The 22,428-nt window shown below is 37.1% G+C and overlaps 1 protein-coding gene across 14 annotated transcripts in view; it reads left to right on the top strand.

The window, feature by feature from the left end:
• Positions 1 to 22,428, top strand: part of anks1b (ankyrin repeat and sterile alpha motif domain containing 1B) — a 205,825-nt gene that overhangs the window by 119,230 nt on the left and 64,167 nt on the right. For all 14 annotated transcript variants that reach the window (XM_023952560.2, XM_023952556.2, XM_078941579.1 and 11 more), the window contains 2 exons: positions 5,953 to 6,089; positions 18,758 to 18,941. In XM_023952560.2, coding sequence (XP_023808328.1) covers positions 5,953 to 6,089; positions 18,758 to 18,941 — 321 coding nt within the window. The remainder of the gene's footprint in view (positions 1 to 5,952; positions 6,090 to 18,757; positions 18,942 to 22,428) is intronic.

Here is a 22,428-nt window from a genome sequence, read left to right as displayed (position 1 = left end):
GAGCTGCTGCAGTGTCTCAGTTGTGCAGATGGTCACACTATATTGCACCACACAGCCTCAAACAATCAGGACAGCTTTATCAAATTCCATCTGCTGACTGTCACTCAGCCTCGCAGTCACAGATGCAGCTGGGACCCGCTGTCACTGGAACTGCCTCTGAAAACTATTTCCTGCATTTCATGTTCTGACTTCTTAGTTATCTTACTTCCTGCCACCTCACCACTGCGTCTCACTCAGCTGTTGCATTCATTGGAATATCAAATCCCATTGCAGCACATGTTCTCCTGCTGTTTCTGACAGGAAGGAGGCGGAATTAAGTTCCTTATTCTGCAAAGTACACTCAGTACAGATTTAAATATATAATCCTTTAACCCAAGGGGCGTTGACACTCCATTTCCAAATTAAGTAAGAGGAATTATTGTTGTAATAGGTTTGTTTTCCATTAGGGAATCTGTTGTGCCACCTCCCTAAGATGTCTTGTACCGGTACATCAAATACTCACTTGGATACTTCAGCGTTTTGGAAGTTTTTCTTTAGCATAATTAAAAATAAAAGTCATTACCAGAAATGCTAACAGCGTCGTGTGAAGCTGGTGATTTCATGAAACACACTTAAACACAAACACACTTGAAAAACCAGCAACTTCAGCTTTTGAAGGTGGAACTTTATGGTAAAGTGTTATATAATAGTCAAAAGGCTGAGGGAAGGAATGGCATTGAATTGATAAGCTCAACACTCCTTCAGACAGAAAGCTAAAAGGTTTTTGATCAAAAGCTTCTTCTTTGTTGTAAAACCTCTAAGGATTTCCGTGCCTTGATACAAACAACAGTCATGTTTTTTGTTTGAGTTATTCTGGTTTGCATGAATCTAAGCTCAGTGAGTTTAGACATTCATCTTCTTGGACTTTTGATGACTTATTCTTTTCAGTCGCGTTGGTGGCAGACAAAAAAAACCACACCTACATTACCGGTATTTACATTTTATCTATAATCTGATTCTGAAGGGAGGTTTTATTTTGGAAAACTACTGGATTCTCCTCACCACATCTGATTCATTTTTGGCTAAATTGAAACTAAATTGAAACTCCCAAGCTAGCAGAACTAAGAAAAAACAAAACATATTTGGAAAGTTTCAGGGAAGAAACAGAAGAATAGCCTTCAACTTCAAAATAGAAGAAATCTGCATTTAACAGACAAAAACCAAGAGACTTTACTGTGTCATGTGTTCCCACACGCCATAATAGTAATGATAATAAAAAATAATAATAACCGCCTGTCCAATGTTAAGAGGACACTGATAATAAAGTTGCTCAAATTTCTACAGTGCTGGATTTTGGAATTGTAGATTCAGACACCCTGCAAAAATGACAAACGCCCTAAATAGTGCACCAAGTAGTGAGTAGACCCAACCCAGGAGATTTCAGGAAGTTCCTCTTTGTTCACAACTGTACCTGTAGTCATCCAAGTCTGACTTTAGATCAGCACTTGAGAGTTTATAGTTTGCAAAGGGGAGGAATATCCCTTTGCAAAGCCGAAAATCTAAATAAAGCATCCATACAAAATCCCATGTGCATAATCTTCATTGATTTATCTATTGTTTTGCATCCTAACATTATCATCATATTAATCAGTTCAAGAAACAACAGGAGTTATTTATTTGATTGTGTGCAAGTCAATGCAATCACACTTTTGGGTTTAATATTTACATACATTCTTTTTTTGTGCGAACCTTTTTGAAGGAACACTGTAACATAATTTATCTTTTATAAATCTAAGCTGCTCCTGCTCTGTCAACGCTTCTTCATCCAACTTATATTGGGTTTCATAAACTGCCACTGAGCCGATCACAAGAGCCGATAGTGAAGTTTTCTACTTAAAAGTCGTGCCTCTATTTTTATTTATTTCACATACATTTGAACCACCAGATCACTCTGAGGAGGGATGTTTTTGCGTCTCACCCCATTAATCCCACTTTGGCCGGCGTTGCAGGATGAGTGTAGCTAATAGCAGCCTATAGGGGCTCCAGGGCTTTTGCATTAAAAGGGTTGAGGTCCATTGACTTGTTTAAAGAAAAACAATAAAATGTTGTCTTCTTTGCCAGCCAGAGGAAACCTAAACAGAGAGCAGTTTATGCAATCTCTGACTCCCACATTCAAAAGGTAAATTTGCTCACCTTCAATTTTCTTGGAACATTTTTGCCTATTGAATCCTTTATAGAGTTTTAGTTTCTCACTTTTTCAAGTGTGATTTAGTCCAACTCTAAAACTAGTTCACTCAGTATAGTTGTGCTGTTGTTTTGTCTTAAAAACGATTTAAAAAAAGATTTCATTTACTTTTCAGCCATTGTGTTTTGCAGCAATCTCCAGAAAAAGGAAAACAAGTGTTTCGATTATGCAGAACCATGCTTTCTGGTTTGCAAAAATAAAAAATTATTAGTTAGCGCGTGCATTCATAGAGTTGAGAAGCATTTGAGGGTGACGGAAGCATTTCTGCTTGAAAACCAAAATCGTGCTAGTCAGAGCGCCATTTCTGGCCATGAGAGAATGTCTCAAAAGCTTCCTGGAGTGATCCGCTATGAATTCATTTTTTTGTATTGTTTTGTTTTTATCCCCCCAGAGAGTCGCAGAAGAGATGCTTTGGGATAGAATCTGACAGCATAAAAAACTGGAAAAGTTGTATTAAAGTTGGCATATTTTTTAGAACTCGAGATAATACTTCAAACATTGTATAAAATATGAATTTTATTTCAAAAAAACATTTCAATTTATTAGATGCAGGATTTTCCCTCATGCACATAGTCTGTTCTGGCAAAGTTCCTATTTGTTTGTTTTTTCTTTTAACACACATTTCCCAGTGAGATTCAAAGATACTCTCATGAAATCTTTAAAATAGGTCAAGTTACACTGGGGAGGGTTCCACTTTGGAGGCACATCCGTGGAACCACAGAAGAAGTGTTTTTTCTGCTTTTTTCATGTTCAGTCTGTGCCTGGTGGAAGCCTGGCTTTGTGTGAGGCAAGAGTGTCAAACAATGTTTTTTTCCTTTTTTTCTGTGGTGAGAATTGTAATGACGTTTTTTGGTTTATTTTATAACCATGGAGAACTGCAAGTTTTAGGCAATGGGTGGAAAAACACTGGCAGATTTTATTTTTAAAAGTTTACACTCTCTCATGGTCGAATTAAGTTCAGTCAATTTCAGTCAGTCAGACACTTGTGGGTAAATAATTTGTCAATTTTGTCCAACAAAAAATATCAGCTCTCTAAAAACAGTCTACAGTATTTTAAAAAATGCCTTTTTCACTGGTACATTGACTCAAAATGGAAAATGTATACATGAAGAATAACATTTACTTTTATCTCCAGAAGAATTTATCTTCTCTGTGTTATTGTTCCTGTTCCTCCTCATTATTGCAGTTTTTTTATTTGTTTATGTCCACATTCGTCATTGAAAAAACTGCAGGCAGTTCTGTGTTTATATTCCTTTGTTTGTGTTTGCATTTTTATAGTTGGAGCTTCTTAAATAAGTGGGTCTGATTGTTCCCACACATAAAGGTCCAGACACATGTTTAATGCACCTGGCAGTGTGCTGTGAAACTGTCCCCACATGACTAAAGCTGCATTTGCGTCAGGGTCTCTGTCAGCAGTCGGACTGATGAAAATAAAAATGGAAACAATTGAAATGTTAGGGTAGAAGTTGATGTTTTTGCTTTTCTATTGTTTTAGAGGAAAATTATGTTTATTAATCAGCTTAAATGGAAAAAAACAAGGAAACATTGCATAGAAACACTTTCTTTACGGCCGTGTCACACAGCCACTACGTACAGTTTGCGCATTTTCCATGTTTGAAATTTCAGTGTTTCGTGATACATGCATGATATACGTAGTTTATCAGTGTTTCTTGCGGCCATCATTCGTCAACGTTTCTGTTGCTGTCGGTGAAAGCCGTTCAGTGTTGGGTACTGCCTACAGCAACCACAAAAAGGGACATAAAACGGAAACTTCCTGAGTGTGGGAAAGAGAGCAATGCTACAGTATATTCTTCTTTAACTCCTTCATTTAACGAAATTTGTTTTCTCGTGATAACGAGATAACAAGACGGTCTTAATATTGCGATAAAACGGTCAAAAAAAATGGAGGGCAGGCTGTTTTCGGCTTCTGTACTTTCTTTTTTGCTTGCCATTTTGCTAGATACACTTACCAGTATTTATTATTAGAAACACAACATTGATTAGGAGAACGTTACCACACATATCTTGATATATGGGGCGGCCGTGGTGCAGCGATAGGGTGATCGACCCATGATTGTAAAATTGCAGTTTCGATTCCCGCCTTGCACGCCCATGAGTCACTGTGTCCCTGGGCAAGACACTGAACCCCACCTTGCCTCTGGTGGGAGGTTGGCGCCACCAGTGAGTGAATGTGTGTGTGACTGGGTGAATGGGTCTGTGACTGCAAAGCGCTATGGGCCTTGAAGGTAGAAAAGCGCTATTTAAGTATACGCCATTTACCATATGATAATTTAAATGCAATTAAGAAGACTGAACGGGAAGCGGTGTGTGTGTTTGTTTGCAGCCTTGGTTGTGTCTCACACTTGTTTTTCCTGGTGCCTCATTGGATCCTGTAGGCAGGCGGCACACAAAGCCTGGCGTGTGTGTTGGCGTGTCACCTCTGATGACAGTGTTTTGTGCAGAGGTGTGTTGGTCAGTGTGTCATCTCCTCCACTTGATTAAGATTAATGTGCTCCTCTAAAATTGAATTCAGTCAATTTTGTCCCCGTCTTCCACGTTTTCTTATTTGTTTAATGGTCTGACACTGGGGAAATTACCTCCCCGTTTAGCTACAGTAGAGACCAAAATATTTCAATTTATTTGTTTAGAGGATAAGCCCCTTGAGATGTATCATCTCGTTTTCAAGGGGGTCCTCAAAATACAACAAAACAAGCAAATAAATAAAAGTTTGGACACACCTTCTCATTCAAAGAGTTTTCTTTATTTTCACGGCTATGAAAATTGTAGAGTCACACTGAAGGCATCAAAACTATGAATTAATTCATGTGGAATTATATACGTAACAAAAAAAAATGAAACTACTGAAATTATGTCATGTTGTAGGTTCTTCGTTGGAGCCAGCTTTTGATTTGATTACTGCTTTGCACACTCTTGGCATTTTCTTGATGAGCTTCAAGAGGTAGTCACCTGAAATGTTTTTCACTTCACAGGTGTGTCCTGTCAAGTTTAACAAGTGTGATTTCTTGCTTTATAAATGGGTTTGGGACCATCAGTTGTGTTGTGCAGAAGTCAGGTGGATACACAGCTGATTGTACTACTGAATAGACGGTTAGAATTCGTGTTATGGCAAGAAAAAAGCAGCTAAGTACAAAAAAAACGAGTGGCCATCATTACTTTAAGAAATGAAGGTCAGTCAGTGGAGTGTGTCTTTAAAATATTTAGCTGTATTTAGAAAATATTTACAGTACAGAAATCTAACAAACCGAAAATATACTCTTTTAAAAAATTGTGTGACAACTTTGGTGGAATTGCTTTTTAAATGCAAACAAAACAAGTTAAGTTTACGATAAAATTTTGTGCAAAGGTTTGATCATTTTTCTTTAAACCAAAGGAAATTCCTGTGACAGAAACTAATTACTGAGTTATTTTAAATCAAGAGGCGTTATTGATTAAAGCAACACATCTCTACTTCTGTGCCGGTCCCAAGCCCGGTTGCTTTGAGAGGGTTGCGTCAGGAAGGGCATCCGGCGTAAAACATTGCCAAGTTTACCATGCGACTCGTTCGCTGTGGCGACCCCTGATGGGAAAAGCTGAAAGAGAAACAACATCTCTACCTAATACAACAATAATCTGTGTTAGTCTAAATTATACATATGATATAATCAACAAAATACCTACAAAATGTGTGATTTCTGTACCTGTCTCTCACTATTTTCTTTCTCTCCAAGGTCACTTGTCCCATGGAGCGGTGAGTGAGGGGGAGCACAGTAACCATGACAACAGCTCAACAGGGCCCACACCTGATTGCTCGCCCCCTTCCCCAGACACAGCACTGAAAAACATTGAGAGAGTCATCCGCCCACAGGTGAATGCACACACACACACACAGACTAATAAATGGGTTGTAGGGCACCTGATGCATTATTGAACATTGCAGCATCCGCCCCCACACGCATGCAAACACATTCACACAAACTGGCACCAATCTCTCTGCCTCTCTCCTCTGGCAGTTGTTTCTCCCTCTAGTGCTAATTTATGTCTGTTTGTGTTGCCCGATCACACTTCTAGTAAATAATCTCTTCAAATCTCCATGAACTGTTAAAGAATTTGATAAGAAAAATTCAGATCAGGCTGTGAAGCCAGGGTTTTGCCAAGTACTTTTATTTTGTTAAAACCCTAAGTGGGAAAAGCTGCTTTCATTAAATAATACAGGTATGCTGGAAAATAAATCCATAAAAAAAGACAAAAGCTAGGTTACTCCACCTAAGACCGACTATAAAAGATATGAACAAAGGGGTGTGGTCATATCGTCCATCGGTTTACAATGGACCAATAGAAAGCGAGTTAGTTTAGGCTACATAATTGTTAGATCCTGTGGAATTTCTGCCATCCAGAATTTAAAGTAGAAAAGAATTGCCTAAAATTAATGAAAACCTATGTTAAACACAAAAGTCAAAACAGCTTTTGCAGCCAAAGAGTTTTTGGTCCCACTTAGAATCTGGACTGTCTTACCTTTGAGCTATCTACAGATTATTAGGTGAACTACACCTTGCCCCGGTTCCATTCAGTTTTTAATTAAATTTAAATAGTTTTCAGTGTTATCATGGAAAATCTGAGTTGAAACGAGCATTTCTTTTAATTCTGACTCAATGTTTTCATTTTATTCTTGCACATTTTTAGCATCATCACTGCATAGTTTATAAAAAAATATCTGTTTTTTGTTGCACCTGAGGAGACTTGATTTTATTGACTTATTTCTCACATTAAAAATGATTGAATACTGCAAAAAAAAATCAAAGTGCAGAAATATAATTTTAAAAAATATAAAGTAATTAACTAGAATATGAAGATGTCTGAAGGTAATGCCATCTTGACAGTGTAATTATCCATAATTCTAAATGACTTTTTGGTAGTAATGCATACAGTACACTCACATGTCACATTAGATTAATCAAATATAATGATCATTAATGAAAGCCAAGTTTGATTTGCTACTTAACAGGGACTGGGAAGAAGCAAGTTTATGTAATCCCACCCCAATTTAGTTATTTCTTTTATAGATATGTGCACAGTCGCCATAATCCGGTGTAGATACCAAGAGTATTCAGCCTGCAATAACCGTTAGGGGTCCTGGGACTAGTGCTGACGTCACATTATGTGATTGACTCTCCGTTGGTCCGATGACGTATCAGATAGTGAGTGGTCTGGACAAATTACGATACTACCATAGAAGAAGATATTATGAAGTCCATAGTAAACAAACAGAGCTCCGACACAGAGCGAGATTATCTTCTAAACATGCTTTTATTATTGTTATGATTATTATTAAGTGCATTTGCAGCAGAATGGACTGCGGTCTGAACCCTAATCCGGACCGAACACTATAACAAAGAACCTTCCCTGCCTGCAAACATGAAGCTACGAGACTCCAGCTGCTCTGCTCAGAGACACGGTTCTCTTGTGTGGAGCAGCTGGTTCATTCCAACAGCCACAGATCTTTTTACAAAGTGGTTTGTGGCAAAATCTCTATAAAAATCAAAAAGAATAATGTCAGACACAACTTAAGAGGGAAAAGAACTTTATGTTACAAAAGGAAACGTGAAATGAAAATATGTAAAGACCGAGCAGATGCGGACGCTATGTAGTTTGTCCAAGTGGGGCTACCGTAGTGTGACGTCCTCAGCCGAAAGGACCCCGAATGGTTATTGCAGGCCCAATGGTTACAGTACCTACAACGGTCTGTGTCTGATTATTTATCAAGTAACAAATGGATCACTTATTGATTTTCCTCATAAAACACTTTCAGATAATTTCCGTAAACATATGAATCGAAATCATTGATTATCATCAATAATACATGATCATATTAATCTAGTAACCACCACTGTATAAAGATTAATATTGAACTCTGACCCAAATTGGTTGCATCCAAGATCTGTGATCGGGATTTTCTACATACTGTTTTTTTTTTTTTGTCTGTTTTTACTAAGGTATCATAAAAAATTAATGGAGAATATAATGTTGACTGGGATCTAGTGGGAAAAGTGAAGCCTGGCAGCCTGAAGTGGTGGCAGTTTCATCATCTTTGATTAAATAGCACAGAGATGACATATTTGTGTAGAAGCTAATAAAAATTCTTTATGTCAGTTGTTTTAACCTCCAGGAAATCACATTTTCTAAAAATAAAAAAGCCTGCCTGCATGAATACCTGGTAGTGTTGCTTCTGTGTCTGATAACACGTCAGTATAACCATTTATTAATGTCACTGATGATGCAAACTTTAAATCAACCGTCTGTAATTAAAATGAAACAAGTCAGCCTCATTAGAGACCTGACGCTAATCCTCACACGTCAGTCTCAGGGTGGATGTCATCAGACATGCAAGTTCTCTGCAAATGTTTTGCACCTTGATCATTAAAGGCAGTTGTTTTCACAGTGGGCGGATGATTTGTGACATGGCATTATTAAAAAAAATGAGAGTTCAACAGTTTGTTTGGCATTGGTTATCATCATCATCAAAGAGCTCATCAGTGAAGCTCTCTAATGATCTTGTAAATTAGCTTTTCACAAGAGCTTCCTGTAATCAATCAAATCTTCATTCAGGACAAATGTCAGATTCTCTCAAGAAGGAAAATCTAAAACAAACATCCTCTGAAGTTGACCTTTCTTTACCTCCATGAGAAGTCCTTGACCCGCAGCAACACCTTTCCTTGTTTTCTTGACTCCTCCCTTCCTGACAGGTCCCTTTATCAGGCACCTGTCTGTGTATTCAGGGCTATGCCATGCGGGGCCCAGCGGGCCTGCGCTCGCTTCCAAGCACACATAATCAAGGAGCACCGGAGTTCTCCATTTTATGGAGCATAATTAATACAGAAGAATTCATTTAATTTCATTTTAGTGCTCCCGCTGGCTTTTTAAAGCAGTTTGTGGTGTACATCTTACACTCACTCACTTCTGCTAAATCAGTTTGCATAAAGTGGACTGCCACAGTGCAATAGTGTGGTCTGCATGCTCACCTTTAACAGAAATGTATTTAACGTATACTCTGATCATCTTTTGATTAAAGCTACCCATGGTCTTTTAGTTATGACTGTGCTGTTTTTAGCCAAAATAAAAATGATCTCTTTCTCTAGAACATAGTTTCTGTAGAGCAGCAGGAGTTCATTAGAAATTTGTCTGAGTTGTGGGTGGAACCTTTGGCGTAAAGTAAGCCCGTCCCCACTTACTAACATCTGTTTTCACACTCCCACTAGCTCACAATCCCAACCTAACATTACCGGTGCCACAGAAATGCCGTACAATATTGGAGCTTTTCCAGCCGTGGAGTTTTGAGTCAGATTCCAGCTCAGATGAGGAAAACAAAGACGTCCATTGATCTGTTCATCTACCAGTGGATGCATCAGAATGGAGCCCGCCCGTTGTATTTTCTACTTTTCAAATATAATCTTTTTTAACTGCATTTTTTTTGTCTGCTTCTGATTTACAACAATTTGAATAGTAAAAAAATACTCAAATGTATTTTTAATCTTATTTTCTTTATAAATGTCCTCCATCAAAAATGCTACATGTTAAAAACACCATTTTCATTTTAGTGGGTCTTTGAAGTGTAGTTTTCACCAATGCACATAAAAAATACCTTAAATGAACCACAAAATATTGACTATGATGTATTTTTTATTTATTACCAAACATTTTTTTTTGTCTGTACCATTTGTTTTCACATTAGTGACAAAATAGCCAACAACAAACCCCAAAGGTTTGATGAAAAATGTCTATATCTTTGCTGCTAAAGTAGATCCAATGTGTAACCCAGAGGAGATGAAAGATATAAAAGAGATGAAGAACTTAAATCACTGCACTGCATCAAGGGGTTATCAGATTCACATCGACTGCTTCAGTGTCCTACTTTGCTGCTTGTGTCAATGTGTGTGTATGTATCACTTGCTTATGAGGCATTCTTGATTATAGAGAACTCATGACAGAACTCGTGCTTGTTGCCTGCAGAGACTGCTACTGCTATCTCAGGCAATCATATGGTCACAACACCCTTTTAAACACACACACATTTCAAGGCTTTGATCTCAATCAGGCCTTGATGTTCATAAATGAACATTTACATGTCCAACAGATCAAACATGTACATGCATTAACATTTTTAATGAAGGGATGTTGAAAATATTTGCAAAAAAGCAAGAAATATTGGGATTTTTCTTTGTTCAGTAGAATTATATTATATTTTTATTGAATTGTGTTAATATTGAAAAAATGATGGAAATACTTCTGTGTCCTTGGAGTCGAGAGCTGACACAAACTTTATTTGGTAAAACTGTTTACCCTGGTGTAAGCCTTCCAATATCTATTAACTACATTCTGTCATCATTTTATTAAAATTGTGGCTCCTGGAGATTTTGAAGTATTAATTTGTGAAACAGATCAGATTTTTTTAGCTGTGTCACTTAAATAGCAGCTTGTATTTTGTTGTTGTTCCTGTTTGTCATTGTGACTATTTAGAAGATGGGACAAGCTGTTTAACAGAGGGAGGCAAATTGGTTTCACATGATTATAGCCTTAGTCATGACTGCCATTACGGGTGGTTACAGGCTGTCTGTGGGGCAAAAAATGGGCATGAACGGGGCACATAGGCGACCCACATGAAATATCAAGGGTGATATTGCACTTTTATTTCTACGGGCATGCTGCGAGCAACAGGTTGTACTTAATAGTTATAAAACATGCAAGGGTAAGTAAGGGTGCAGTGGGTGAGATGCAAGCGAGCTTGACACACAGATTTGTCATTTTTTTCAGTACCCCCCCTCATCCTACGCACTGTCCAAGGGGCACGTTTGTGCAGCCTGATTGTTAGAATTGAAGAAATTAGACAAGCAGAGTGTAGTTCGTGTGGACATCCCAATGGGTGTCTTACAGGCATATACTGTGTTTGCAGCAAATGCAGATAATAAGGAGCCAGTATGCACACATTACTGCAGTGTGGCAAAAAGGCACCATACAACAGCATCTCTCATACGTCATAAGTACTTTTAACTTACATTGTCCATACAAATACTTCACGATACACTTGCCACACGCACGGTCATCTATTTTCATTATGCCGCTTGAGGTAGCCGTGTGAGCCACAAGGGAACTGCAACACACACCTGCGAACCCCTTAAGATGCTCCTCCTTTTGTCTACAACCCCCAACAGGCCAACTCAAACACCTGCAGCACCCATTCAAGTCAACCTCCGACGGGTGCATGTGGCTAAGGCTTTAGCCTTTAGTCTAATTAGCTTTGAATAATCTCTTTATGAAAACCTTTTGCAACTCTGCAGATCTATAGCTGTTTTGTACAAGATTTGATGTACTAAAATTTTATTGTTTTTTCTAACAAAAATGACCATAATTGGACAATTTTTCAAGGATTTCAGTATCTTTCTTTTATTGTGATTTTAATACACATAATTGATTTTTCTTCACAATATCATAAAAAAATATTTAGAGTTTTAATTGTTGGTCAGAAAAACGGCTCTGCAGAAGTAAACATTTCCCTTTGTTCTATTTTTGAGTTTTGCACTGATGCCCAAAAAAGGGGGTTTAGGTAAATGACAGGTTTCCATGTGTAGACCTAAAGATTAACTAGCATAGAAATCTTAACCATTTATGATGATTTATTGATATGTTGGGTACTTTTTCTGCCATGATAGTCTTTTAAGTGAAATATATTTGTTCTGCTTGTAAAACTGCAGCTTGCATCCTTGTATTTCATGACTGGACTATTTGATTGAAACCTATCTGTGTATAAATCCTTTAAAAAAAAATAACTTTTTTTCATCAGTTTTTTTTTTTCTTAAACTCAATCCAAATCCCTTTATTTAAATGGATCCGTTTGTTTCTTCTTACTTGTGCAGGATTGTATGTTAATGCCTAAAAAAGATTAGCTTTGATGACCCCAGAGGAGTGGCGGGTCGCTCACTGCTAATTGAACTGACTCAAGCTAAAAGCTCCCCAGTGGGAGTTGAGTGTCTGAGCTTTTTCCTGGCATTTCCCAGCAGTATTAAGGGATTTGTGCGCAACATTCTAAAGATTTTAATAAATCACGCAGATCATTAGTGTTTGAGCCACTGTGGTTCCTCTGGACTCTGTGTTTTGTTTCAAAAGGAAACAAATAAAAGCATCTTGAAAATGTTACTTGAAGCTGAAATTAGGCTGTAGATAATTTACAGATGACGTGATGGAAGTTACAAATCTGGAATCCACCATCCCTATTAAATAAAGCACATGTATAATTGGTTTTGCCAAAGATGTGCCATTATCATTAGTATATAATCTGTACATATGTTGCTCTCTGCATGGTGCTACAGTCGCTCTCTTAATTTAAGATGTAAGAAAAATCCTGCAGTTTTTGTTCACCCTTACCGTGTACCGACATATAACCCTGCAGGGAAGAGAAAAATATGTTTGAGCTAGAGGTTATTTTTAGTTTGGAGAGTCAGGATGAATGCTTTTCTTTTTTCAAATGTGTATACAATTCAAAATTTGAATTTGTTATGAAGTAATCTATGGAAGCGATTATGTAGCATAAATAAAAAGCAAAGTCAAAACCAGAAATGCTTTTTCATTTTCAAAATGAAAAAGCATTTTTTGACTCAAAAATAAAATGAAAAAGCAATCCACCAAAATTTTTTTTATTTCCTTCCTCAACACAGCTTATTCTGTCACTTAATTAAAATTAAAATGAAAATGGTATTTGACATTTCATTTTCAAAAAGGTCACTGGTAAATGTGTAGCATAATTCATTTAGAAATGTCTAATTTGACAATTAAAATGGATTAACAGAAATGCTTTTTAATTTTCAAAATGTAGCTGCATTTTTTGACTCAAAATTAAAAAGAAAAAGCAATATTTCAAAATGCTTTTTCATTTTATACCTAAAACCGCTTATTCTGTGTCATAATTCAAACGAAAATGCAAAGAGGGGTTTGCATTAGCATTTTAACATCCACCCCGCGCACCTTGTCACAATATTCATTTCGAAAAAGCATTAGCAGAGGGGAGGCGGGGCGATGACGTCACTGCTTTCTCTGTGTGTCCGGCTGCTGACTGACGCACACACACGCACCAGGAGCAGACTGTGTTAGCGGCAGAGAAGAGGGTTTTGTGATGGTTGTGAACTTCTGATGAGTTTCCACAGCTTCTCAGGACTAAGTAGCTGCATGTCTGCCTTCTGCGGTCCTCCTCCTGACGCACCGCGGACAAGCTTTTGTTCTTCGGACCGCCAGCTGCCTTCGGACAGCGGAGCGCGAAGCTCCCGACGATCGCTGAAGGCGGAAATGCTGCTGCGATCTGAGAAACCATCATATGAATTTGTGTTTCCAGTGGTGTCCAGAACAAAATAAAGACTGATTCCCACATATTTACAAATATAAATACAGCTGGACACACAGAGAAAGCAGTGACGTCATCGCCCCGCCTCCCCTCTGCTAATGCTTTTTCAAAATGAATATTGTGACAAGGTGCGCGGGGTGGATGTTAAAATGCAAATGCAATCCTCTCTTTGCATTTTCGTTTGAATTATGACACAGAATAAGCGGTTTTAGGTATAAAATGAAAAAGCATTTTGAAATATTGCTTTTTCTTTTTAATTTTGAGTCAAAAAATGCAGCTACATTTTGAAAATTAAAAAGCATTTCTGTTAATCCATTTTAATTGTCAAATTAGACATTTCTAAATGAATTATGCTACACATTTACCATGGACCTTTTTGAAAATTAAATGTCAAATACCATTTTATTTATCGTTTTTATTAAGTGACAGAAAAATCTGGGTTGAGGAAGGAAATGAAAAAGCATTTTGAAGTATTGCTTTTTCTTTTTTAATTTTGAGTCAAAAATGCAGCTTCATTTTGAAAATTAAAAAGCATTTCTATTAATCCATTTTGAATGTCAAATTAGACATTTCTAAATGAATTATGCTACACATTTACCAGAGAACGTCTTGAAAATGAAATGTCAAATACCATTTTCATTTTAATTTTAATTAAGTGACAGAATAAGCTGTGTTGAGGAAGGAAATGAAAAAGCATGTTGGTGGATTGCTTTTTCATTTTATTTTTGAGTCAAAAAATGCTTTTTCATTTTGAAAATGAAAAAGCATTTCTGGTTTTGACTTTGCTTTTTATTTATGCTACATAATCGCTTCCATAGTAATCTTGTTGTTCATTTAGAAAAAGCAAAAAGCTTCTCACTCAGATTGAGATTAAGTTTGAGAATTTATGTCCCTACCATTGTTTGTATAAGAGAACTGGACTGAGTGACCCCCGTTCCTCCTTGTGTTCCAACAGGAAGTACCCGCTTATGCCAAAAAGCCAAAGTCTTTTAACATCTCGATAATTCTTATTATTTTTTTCCGTAGTACTCCTGATTGCCGTGAGTGGTTGCCATAGAAACGAGACTTAGACCGACTCGGAGCAATCACTGCTTACTGTCGATACCAGGCTCCAATAAGGTGGCGTCTTGACTTGCTGGAGCCAAAAGTAAAGCTACGTTCACACCAACCTCAGCAACTCGCGATCAAGAGACGACTTTCAATGAAAAGTCTATGTAAACCCAGGTTGACCTGTGTTTTGGGGCTCCGTGTTTAAAACTCTCACATTCAGGCGTCGCTACACCAGTTTCTACAGCCTTTTTGTGCTTTACGTACTATTTGCACATCCACTGAATGCACCAAGCCTCTTCCAGCTGTAGGACATTTGTTAGTATCAAGTAGCAACAGGCCAGTGTGAACACCAGGTGCTAATATTTGAATTTTTACATGCACGGTGTGAATAAAAGTCTTTTGTATTTTGGGTGAAGTTTTACTCACTCTGTCCTGGTCTCATATACAGTCAAGATTCCTCATAAAAAGGACATATGAGCCTTTTTATTGATTATAGATTGTGTAGCTTTCAGGAAAAAAACCTATAGCAAGTTATTTGTGCTAAACAAAAGTATATATATATATATATATATATGTGTGTACAATAATAACTTTTTACATCTGAGGTTTTGTGAAATGTCTGAAGATATTTAGTCATATGTGGAGTTGACATTTTGCTTTGCAGTGGTTTTGTTCAAAATCTTAGAGATTCGATCCAATAGTCACAATAAATTACATTGCCTACTAAATAAATGAATATTACTCGTCTTCAATTTTTCAAATCTTTCCAAAAAGGTCCAGCATGTCAGAACTCATTCTAAACTCACACAGGTGTGGAATTATATTTTAATAGGAGTTTCAGGTATTAGCACCAGGCACATTAGTGAGGTGTGATTCCCAAAGGAATGCTTTGGCAATATAGGAAAAGGCTTTCTGCCTGTGCGGGTGTGTGTGAGTGTGCATGTGTGGCATCACTGTGTGTATGCGTCTGTGTCTAAGCTCATTAATCCCCGTCCAATCGGCCGTGACATGTTCATTAGCCCGCCGCCCGTTTGCATTGTTAACGTTAAGCTTGAGCCTGAGCCTCAGAATGTGTGTTTGTGTTTGTGAATGGATGTGTGCGTTTTTAATGAGCACAAGTCCAGTGACGTGTCACGGAGGCCAACTACACAGACCAGGCAGATAAGTGTTGTAAGACAAAGTTGAAGTTGCAATTAAGCTCATATAACATTCCAGAAGAAGTGGAATGTAAGTTCTCCTCCTTTTAAGTTGCACAACAGATCCTCACATGTGTTTATACGCTTCTTGTTGGTCTGAATATGGTTCTTTTCTCCGATAGGCCCGTCTCCTGTAAAGATTTTTAGGTAAATGTGAATTAAAAAAACAGATTTTCTGTTTAATTATTGCTTTTTATCGATGTATCTCCTATTGATTTTATTGATATAATGTTATGTGACTTTTGTCCCTGCCTATGAAGTCCCTTTATCAAAAAATAAAAAAATGTAATATAATATAAATGACATTTTTTGACAGTAGGTGTATTCAACCTTCCTGCGTATGCCCTCTTTGGTCTCTTATAGGCTCATCCATCTTTATTCCCTGATGTGGCCTCACTTTGCTGTGATATTGTCTAGCTGATGCATTGATCCTGCCGGCCTGCTCTTGTGTCTTCTTATCGCTGTCTTTCCTTCTGTTTTGGGATTTTTTTTCTGCTTAAACGCCTTAATGCAGACTAAATAAATTAAAATAATGAGTCTTCAAAAGCTTCTAACTACTTTAGAGCTATTTTTCAAGTTCTTTTATTTTTTTTATCGTGTGCATTTAACTTTAACAATCCCTCCAAACAGACGCCTCAAAGTCTCTGCCGTACTTTTTCAGTTAAAATGTATTAACTGTTATTCAGTTTGTTTAAAGGGTGGCAGAAGAAAAGTGGGCAAATGTGAAACTTCAGTGATTTATTTTGGGAAACATAAATCTTTGTTTTGGGGGAACAAAACAAAGAAGAGATGAGTGTTTTTTTTTTGGTTTCAGCCATTAGATGGTAAAACATCTTTTTCTAAAGCCATGTTTTTATTGTAATTGTTTTTCAATATTATGTTATTTACCCTATTATGTCATTGTAAAACCTCTTCATCTCCATTTTTCTTCATTTTCATTCATTTAGCCTGTTTTCGTGCCCTTGTGTTGCCTTTGTTGTCATCTGTGTTTTCTATCTGTGAGCCTTTTTCAAAGCCCATTTCAGATGGGGTTTTTGGAAAGGAGTGGCCTCTGCCCTTCTGCTTTCTGATCCTTTTATCTTATCTAACCCTCCATTTCTTTTTGTCACAGTTCAGTTTGAGATTTAAACCTGACGGTCACGGCAAAGGGTTTGCATTTGTGTTTAAAGAATACAGAAAACTGTTGTGATTCACTGTAGCGTTTTACTTTTGCAGAAACCGCTAGAGCTCGTTTTACCAGAAACAGCTAAGGTTGGTAAAACCAGCCTTAACTGGAGAGCTGCAAATGTTTTTTATTATGGAGGACATGTTTGCCCTGGTGCTACTTGCAGAGGTCTTTATGCCTTTGCTAAACCTCTAAAGCTGCGTTCAAGCAGACTTCCAATAAAAGGTTCAAGTAAATCCGTGTTATGGGCTCCCATTTTGAAAACCCTCCCATTCAAATGTTGCTATGCAATTTTTTTTTTGGCCTCTTCTTCCAAAACCCACGGTCATTGAACGTATGTTGAAAGTTAAACCAGTTGAATTTTGACTAATTGGGGACTCTTGATTTGGTAGTGACGAATGGATGATGACTCTTTTAATTCACAGGTGTTCCAACCGTTTGAAAATTGATTATGATGGATAGGCCTGCACAATATATTGCAAATTTATCGTTATCGTGAGATCAAGCTGTGCGATATGCATATCGCAAAAGATGGCGAGAATTGCAATAAATGGTTAAATTAAATGTGCTGAAACAATCTTACGGTAACTTGAAGTATTTAACGGATCAAATAAATCCATTTATGCATTTGACCAATCAGCTGCACCCCTTCATGTTGTTGACCAATCAGATGGAGCTCTTTTAGGTTAGATGATCCGCCTGTAGCGGAGTTGCAGCAAGTTATATTGTTATCGCAATATTGATCACTTATATTGCAAATCGCGAGTTTTCCTCATATCATGCAGCCCTAATGAAGGAGAAAATGAAGTTGCTATTTGTGCCCGGCTGGAATTATGAGTCCAAGTCTTCCATGTATCGGAATAAATCTGTAAAAGAAAAAGCCTGGAGCAAGATTTCAGAGATTTGCACCATTTCAACATTTCACACAAAGAAACTTCCAACTGTTGGTGGCGGACATGCACTAGTAAATAGTAGGGGTATGTATTGCTAAGAGTCTAGCGATACAATACATATTGCGATACATCTCAAGACTGTACTGGAACAAATTTCAATATTATTTTTAAAGAGTATGACTCTACCTGAATATTGATATGCCTTTAATTCAGCATTTTAAATCAATACAAATATCGATTTTTATTTTTACACCCCTAGTAAATAGTAGAAAAAGAAGAACAAGCCCCTCCCTGCTTGCCCAGTGTGAGCACCATGGGCTAAATGGGTGTTCAAGAATACACATTTAGTGCGTCAAATGCGCAGTGTGTACTTAGCTTGAGTTTTTTTTTAACCTTTTTTATTTAGTTTAATCATGGTAAGATTGTCAAATCTTGTCTAAATCATTAAAATAAATGTAAAATTGTAAACAAACATCCAAAAAAATGCTAAAATATTTAAAGTAAATTCTGTTTTCTAACTGTTGGTACGTCTCCCTTCATATTTTTTGATGAGATACTTTTTTAGTGAGAATTTCTGATAATGTGAATAATTTCTAAGTTGAATATGGGCTCTCAATGTGTGCATATATGTTGCAAAACAACTTTATATAAAAAAAAAGTTGCTAGTGATGAGAAAACATGATAAGCTCTTACTGTTCTCTTCAGTTTGACCACCACTCTTAATGCAGCCATCTCTGAAAATCTGACTTTTTGTGACTGAACCATTGAAATAATTTTTGAAGTTGACAATGTTTCCTTCTATATTTTTTTAATGTCTTTTTTTTTTCTCCAATGTCTGCATTTTAGCCCAAACAGCGCACATCTCTGTCGTCTTCTCTGGATGTCCAGAGGCCGGTAAATCACAGCTGTGAGCCCAGTGAGGTGAGCTCTTCCCTGGGCTACGCCAGCTTCAGCACGAGCCCCCCTGCTAGCCCCCCACTGAGCCCCAATCAGGACTCTGCAGGGTCCAACGACGACTGTCATCTCACAGGTAAGATGGCTAAAAACCCTCACTTCTCTCCTTTTTTAACTTCAGTTCTTTTTTATTCAGATTTTTAAAAGTGAAAAACAAAAACTGAAGAGTTTAAGTCAGTGAAAATGTTTTTAAGTTTGTAAATCACACTGAAAATAAAAAAAATGATATACGTAAAACATAAAGCCCTTTGTTTTTCCTCCTCCATCCTGATTTTTCAAAGTTTTCTTGAAAAATATTCTTTATAATCAGTAAGATCCTATTTTTTATTAGAAAGAATAAAAAACAATACAGATCAGCATTGATTTCTTTTTTTTAAATGTTTTAATCTTTAAGATCCTTGTTAAAAAATATATTTGACTTTTTGAGAAATTGAGTTTATATAATCTTGTCAGGGGAATGTTTGACCTTGTGCATGAACAGACCTCTTCAAACCTTTAACATGGATTTCATTTTGTTTGCTACATCAAAGCTGCTTACTTCTATTTGCTGTTTTACAGCTGACCTTTCTGTCTATAGTGTCATTTCCCAGTCAGTCTTTTACGTTTCTATAGCGATGAGATTACTTGTTGTCATGGCGAAGCGGTGGCCTTGGTGATACTAAGCTGATGACGTAGTTATTAATACTTCCTTCTCTCACCTGGCTTTCAGTCCAACTGTCCTTCACACTTCCTAATTTTTTGGTGCAGGAAAAAACAGGGGAGTAGTGGGCGGCAAGTAATTCTCCTGTGTTTGGTCCAAGTGCGGTTCAGAGACCCAGCAAGTCTTTGATCAATTCAGAGTTGACCTTATCAGTCCCTACATGTGTTCACACAGACACGTGTAGATTCACATCTGGATAAAATTTCTCTTTCTGTTCCTTTAAGTCTTTTCAGATGAATCATAACCTGGAGAGCAATTATCGATTTTAGTCCAAAAGGTTTTGTTTAGACTGAGAAAATAACACATTAATATAATTTAAACAAATATACTTTACAATTGAGACTTTAAAGAACATTGATTCCATGTCTGCTTCTTGTCTAGTTTAGTTGTAAACATTCGTTTCTCCATACCAGAGCCTTAGTTTGGTTCACCTACAGCAAAAACACAAACAGACTAAGTAAACCAGAAGGAGAAAAAAATGTAAGGACGATGCATTTCACTTTGATAATAATGCACACAATGTCAATTTCCATGCTGAGCAATTAGAGGAAAAATGTTTAGATACAAATGAAATCCTGGTATGTAAGAGTGAAAAGGTACATATGACAATATATCAATCTAACACTTAGCACCTAACCCTATCCCCCCAACCCCTACCCCCTAACCCTAACACTAACCCTTCACTTAACCTGACCCCAATCCCTATTCCCTAATCCCTGACCCTATCCCCCAAACCCTAACCCTAATTCCCTTACCCTTACTCTTACCCTAACCCCTAGCCCCCAACCCTAATTCCGTTACCATAACCCTATCCCTTAACCCTTAAACCTAACCCCTAGCCCCGAACCCTAGCAACCAACCCTAACCCTTAACCCTAATCCCTTACCCCTAAACCCTAACCCATACCCTAACCCCTAACCCCAATCCTAACCTAAAAACAATTATATTTGGTAACACTTCAAAGTGTTACCTTATATTTTACTGGTTTTTGCATGTTTACTTGAAGAAATTTAGCTCTTTTCAAGTTCCCCTAAAGGAAGACTAAAATCTGTCACAAAAAATATGTTTTATGCTTAGAATGGGCATACACAAAGGTGAAGAAACCAATCCACCCAAAAAAATGAATCCTGTGTATTCTTTTCACCTGTGACAAATTAGTTTACCTGTCAGACTTCATTACGGTGTCATACAAACACTGTTTTGTGGGTGTTTTTATGTGTCTTGCCTCTTAAAAAACTGGAAAAACACTCAAATATTGAAGTAGAACAATTTGTTGTACTAACAGAAACCGCTTTTAGATTTTCTTCTTCAGTTTGTGTTTTTATTGTTCTTCTTTTTGCTTTAATGTCTAAAATCTCAAATACAGGCATATTTGACACCTATTTTCGAAATATTATTTAGCTTCATTATTTTCTGCTGCTCTGCTCATCCCTCCTTCTCTGTACTTATTAGCTTTATAATGCCCATTATGATGTAACCATAGTAACAAGTGTCTTACAGGGAGAAAAATTGAGAATGAGAGAGTGGAGATTATATGTATGTGGGTACGAAAGACAGGGATTCAAAGAATTCAAAGGATGTCAGTGGAAAAAAAGAGTGGGTGAGATAAAGAATGAAAGTCTAGTGTTGCAGGATGGGGAACAAAAATCAGGAAAAGGAAGAGCATGTTCTGAGAGATTTCAGGGGGATGGATTGAGAAATGAGGGCAGAAGAGTGAAGCTTGCACTTTTTCTCTGCGCTCCATTTAAGGGTTTCTCCTTTCGACGGTTCCACATCTGTATCTCCCGTCATCCTCTGCCTAAAAAAAAACAAACTTGAACCCGTCTTGAGTTCTAACATTACACAATGAACCCTCAGCCTTGCAGCAATTTATGCTGGTGTCAGCCACCTGCGTGGGCTGATGGACAAAAAGTATTTCTATTTATATCCCAGTCCATCATTGGTGTGCTGCTGTTATGCTACATAACCAGGGTTTATGTAATGCTGGACATGGTTTGCAAAGATTTTCCCTCAGAGGGGACTCCAAATGCAGTTCTGAGACAGTTGGGCTTTATAAATTATGCAGAACCTCCCAACAAGTCACTGGTATAAATGCATTTGTCTGCATTCTTTTGTTGTCTAGATAGAAGTAATTTAATTGACTTCAGGATGACATATTTATCTCTTATTCAACAAGTTCTGAAATAGTAAATATAGCAATATAATATTTTTATATATAAAAATTATATATATATTTTATTTAACACATATATAAATATATTGCAATTCCTTTGCATTTTCTAAAATTCTTAGCCAATTAGCCGATTTTTTGTTATTTTCCCACTTTTTAAACAAAAAACAAAAAAAAAACACTTTTTGGGTCACTTGAGATCAGTAATGTTCAGAACTGGCTTCAAGCTGAGCCAAAATGTGATCTCTTTGCATTACAAACAATAAAAAAAAAAAAAGAGGAACTGTCATTGATGTTGATCAGTTAATGATCCGTTAATGGCAAAGCAATTACGGGTATTTGCTGTATGGGGGTGAGTGCAGCACTTGTTTTGGTGTTCATTCAAAAGAGTTAGGAAAAGTCATGAAACATTCATCATTTAAATCAATTTTGTGCAAATTCAGCAGGAAAAAGCCTGCTCACATACTGTTTAGTGCTGTTTTTTTTATTCTGCTTTGTAGTTTTTGGTCAATATCTGTTATGCAAAGCATCTTGGAAATATCAGGGCATCATTTTGAAAAAATAGTTTTCAAATGTTATGTTTGTAGTTTTATTTGAAGTAAAAAAAATGGTTTCAGTGGATACTTGGAGAGTTTTTAGGAACTGAAGTTAAATATGATTTAAAACAAAACATTCACCATTCTTTAAGCAGCC

Source organism: Oryzias latipes, chromosome 23 (genome assembly GCF_053564925.1).
Source record: "Oryzias latipes strain Hd-rR chromosome 23, Olatipes_Hd-rR_3.1".
NCBI classification, from domain to species: Eukaryota; Metazoa; Chordata; class Actinopteri; order Beloniformes; family Adrianichthyidae; genus Oryzias; species Oryzias latipes.
This window is presented reverse-complemented; position numbering and strand designations above follow the sequence as displayed.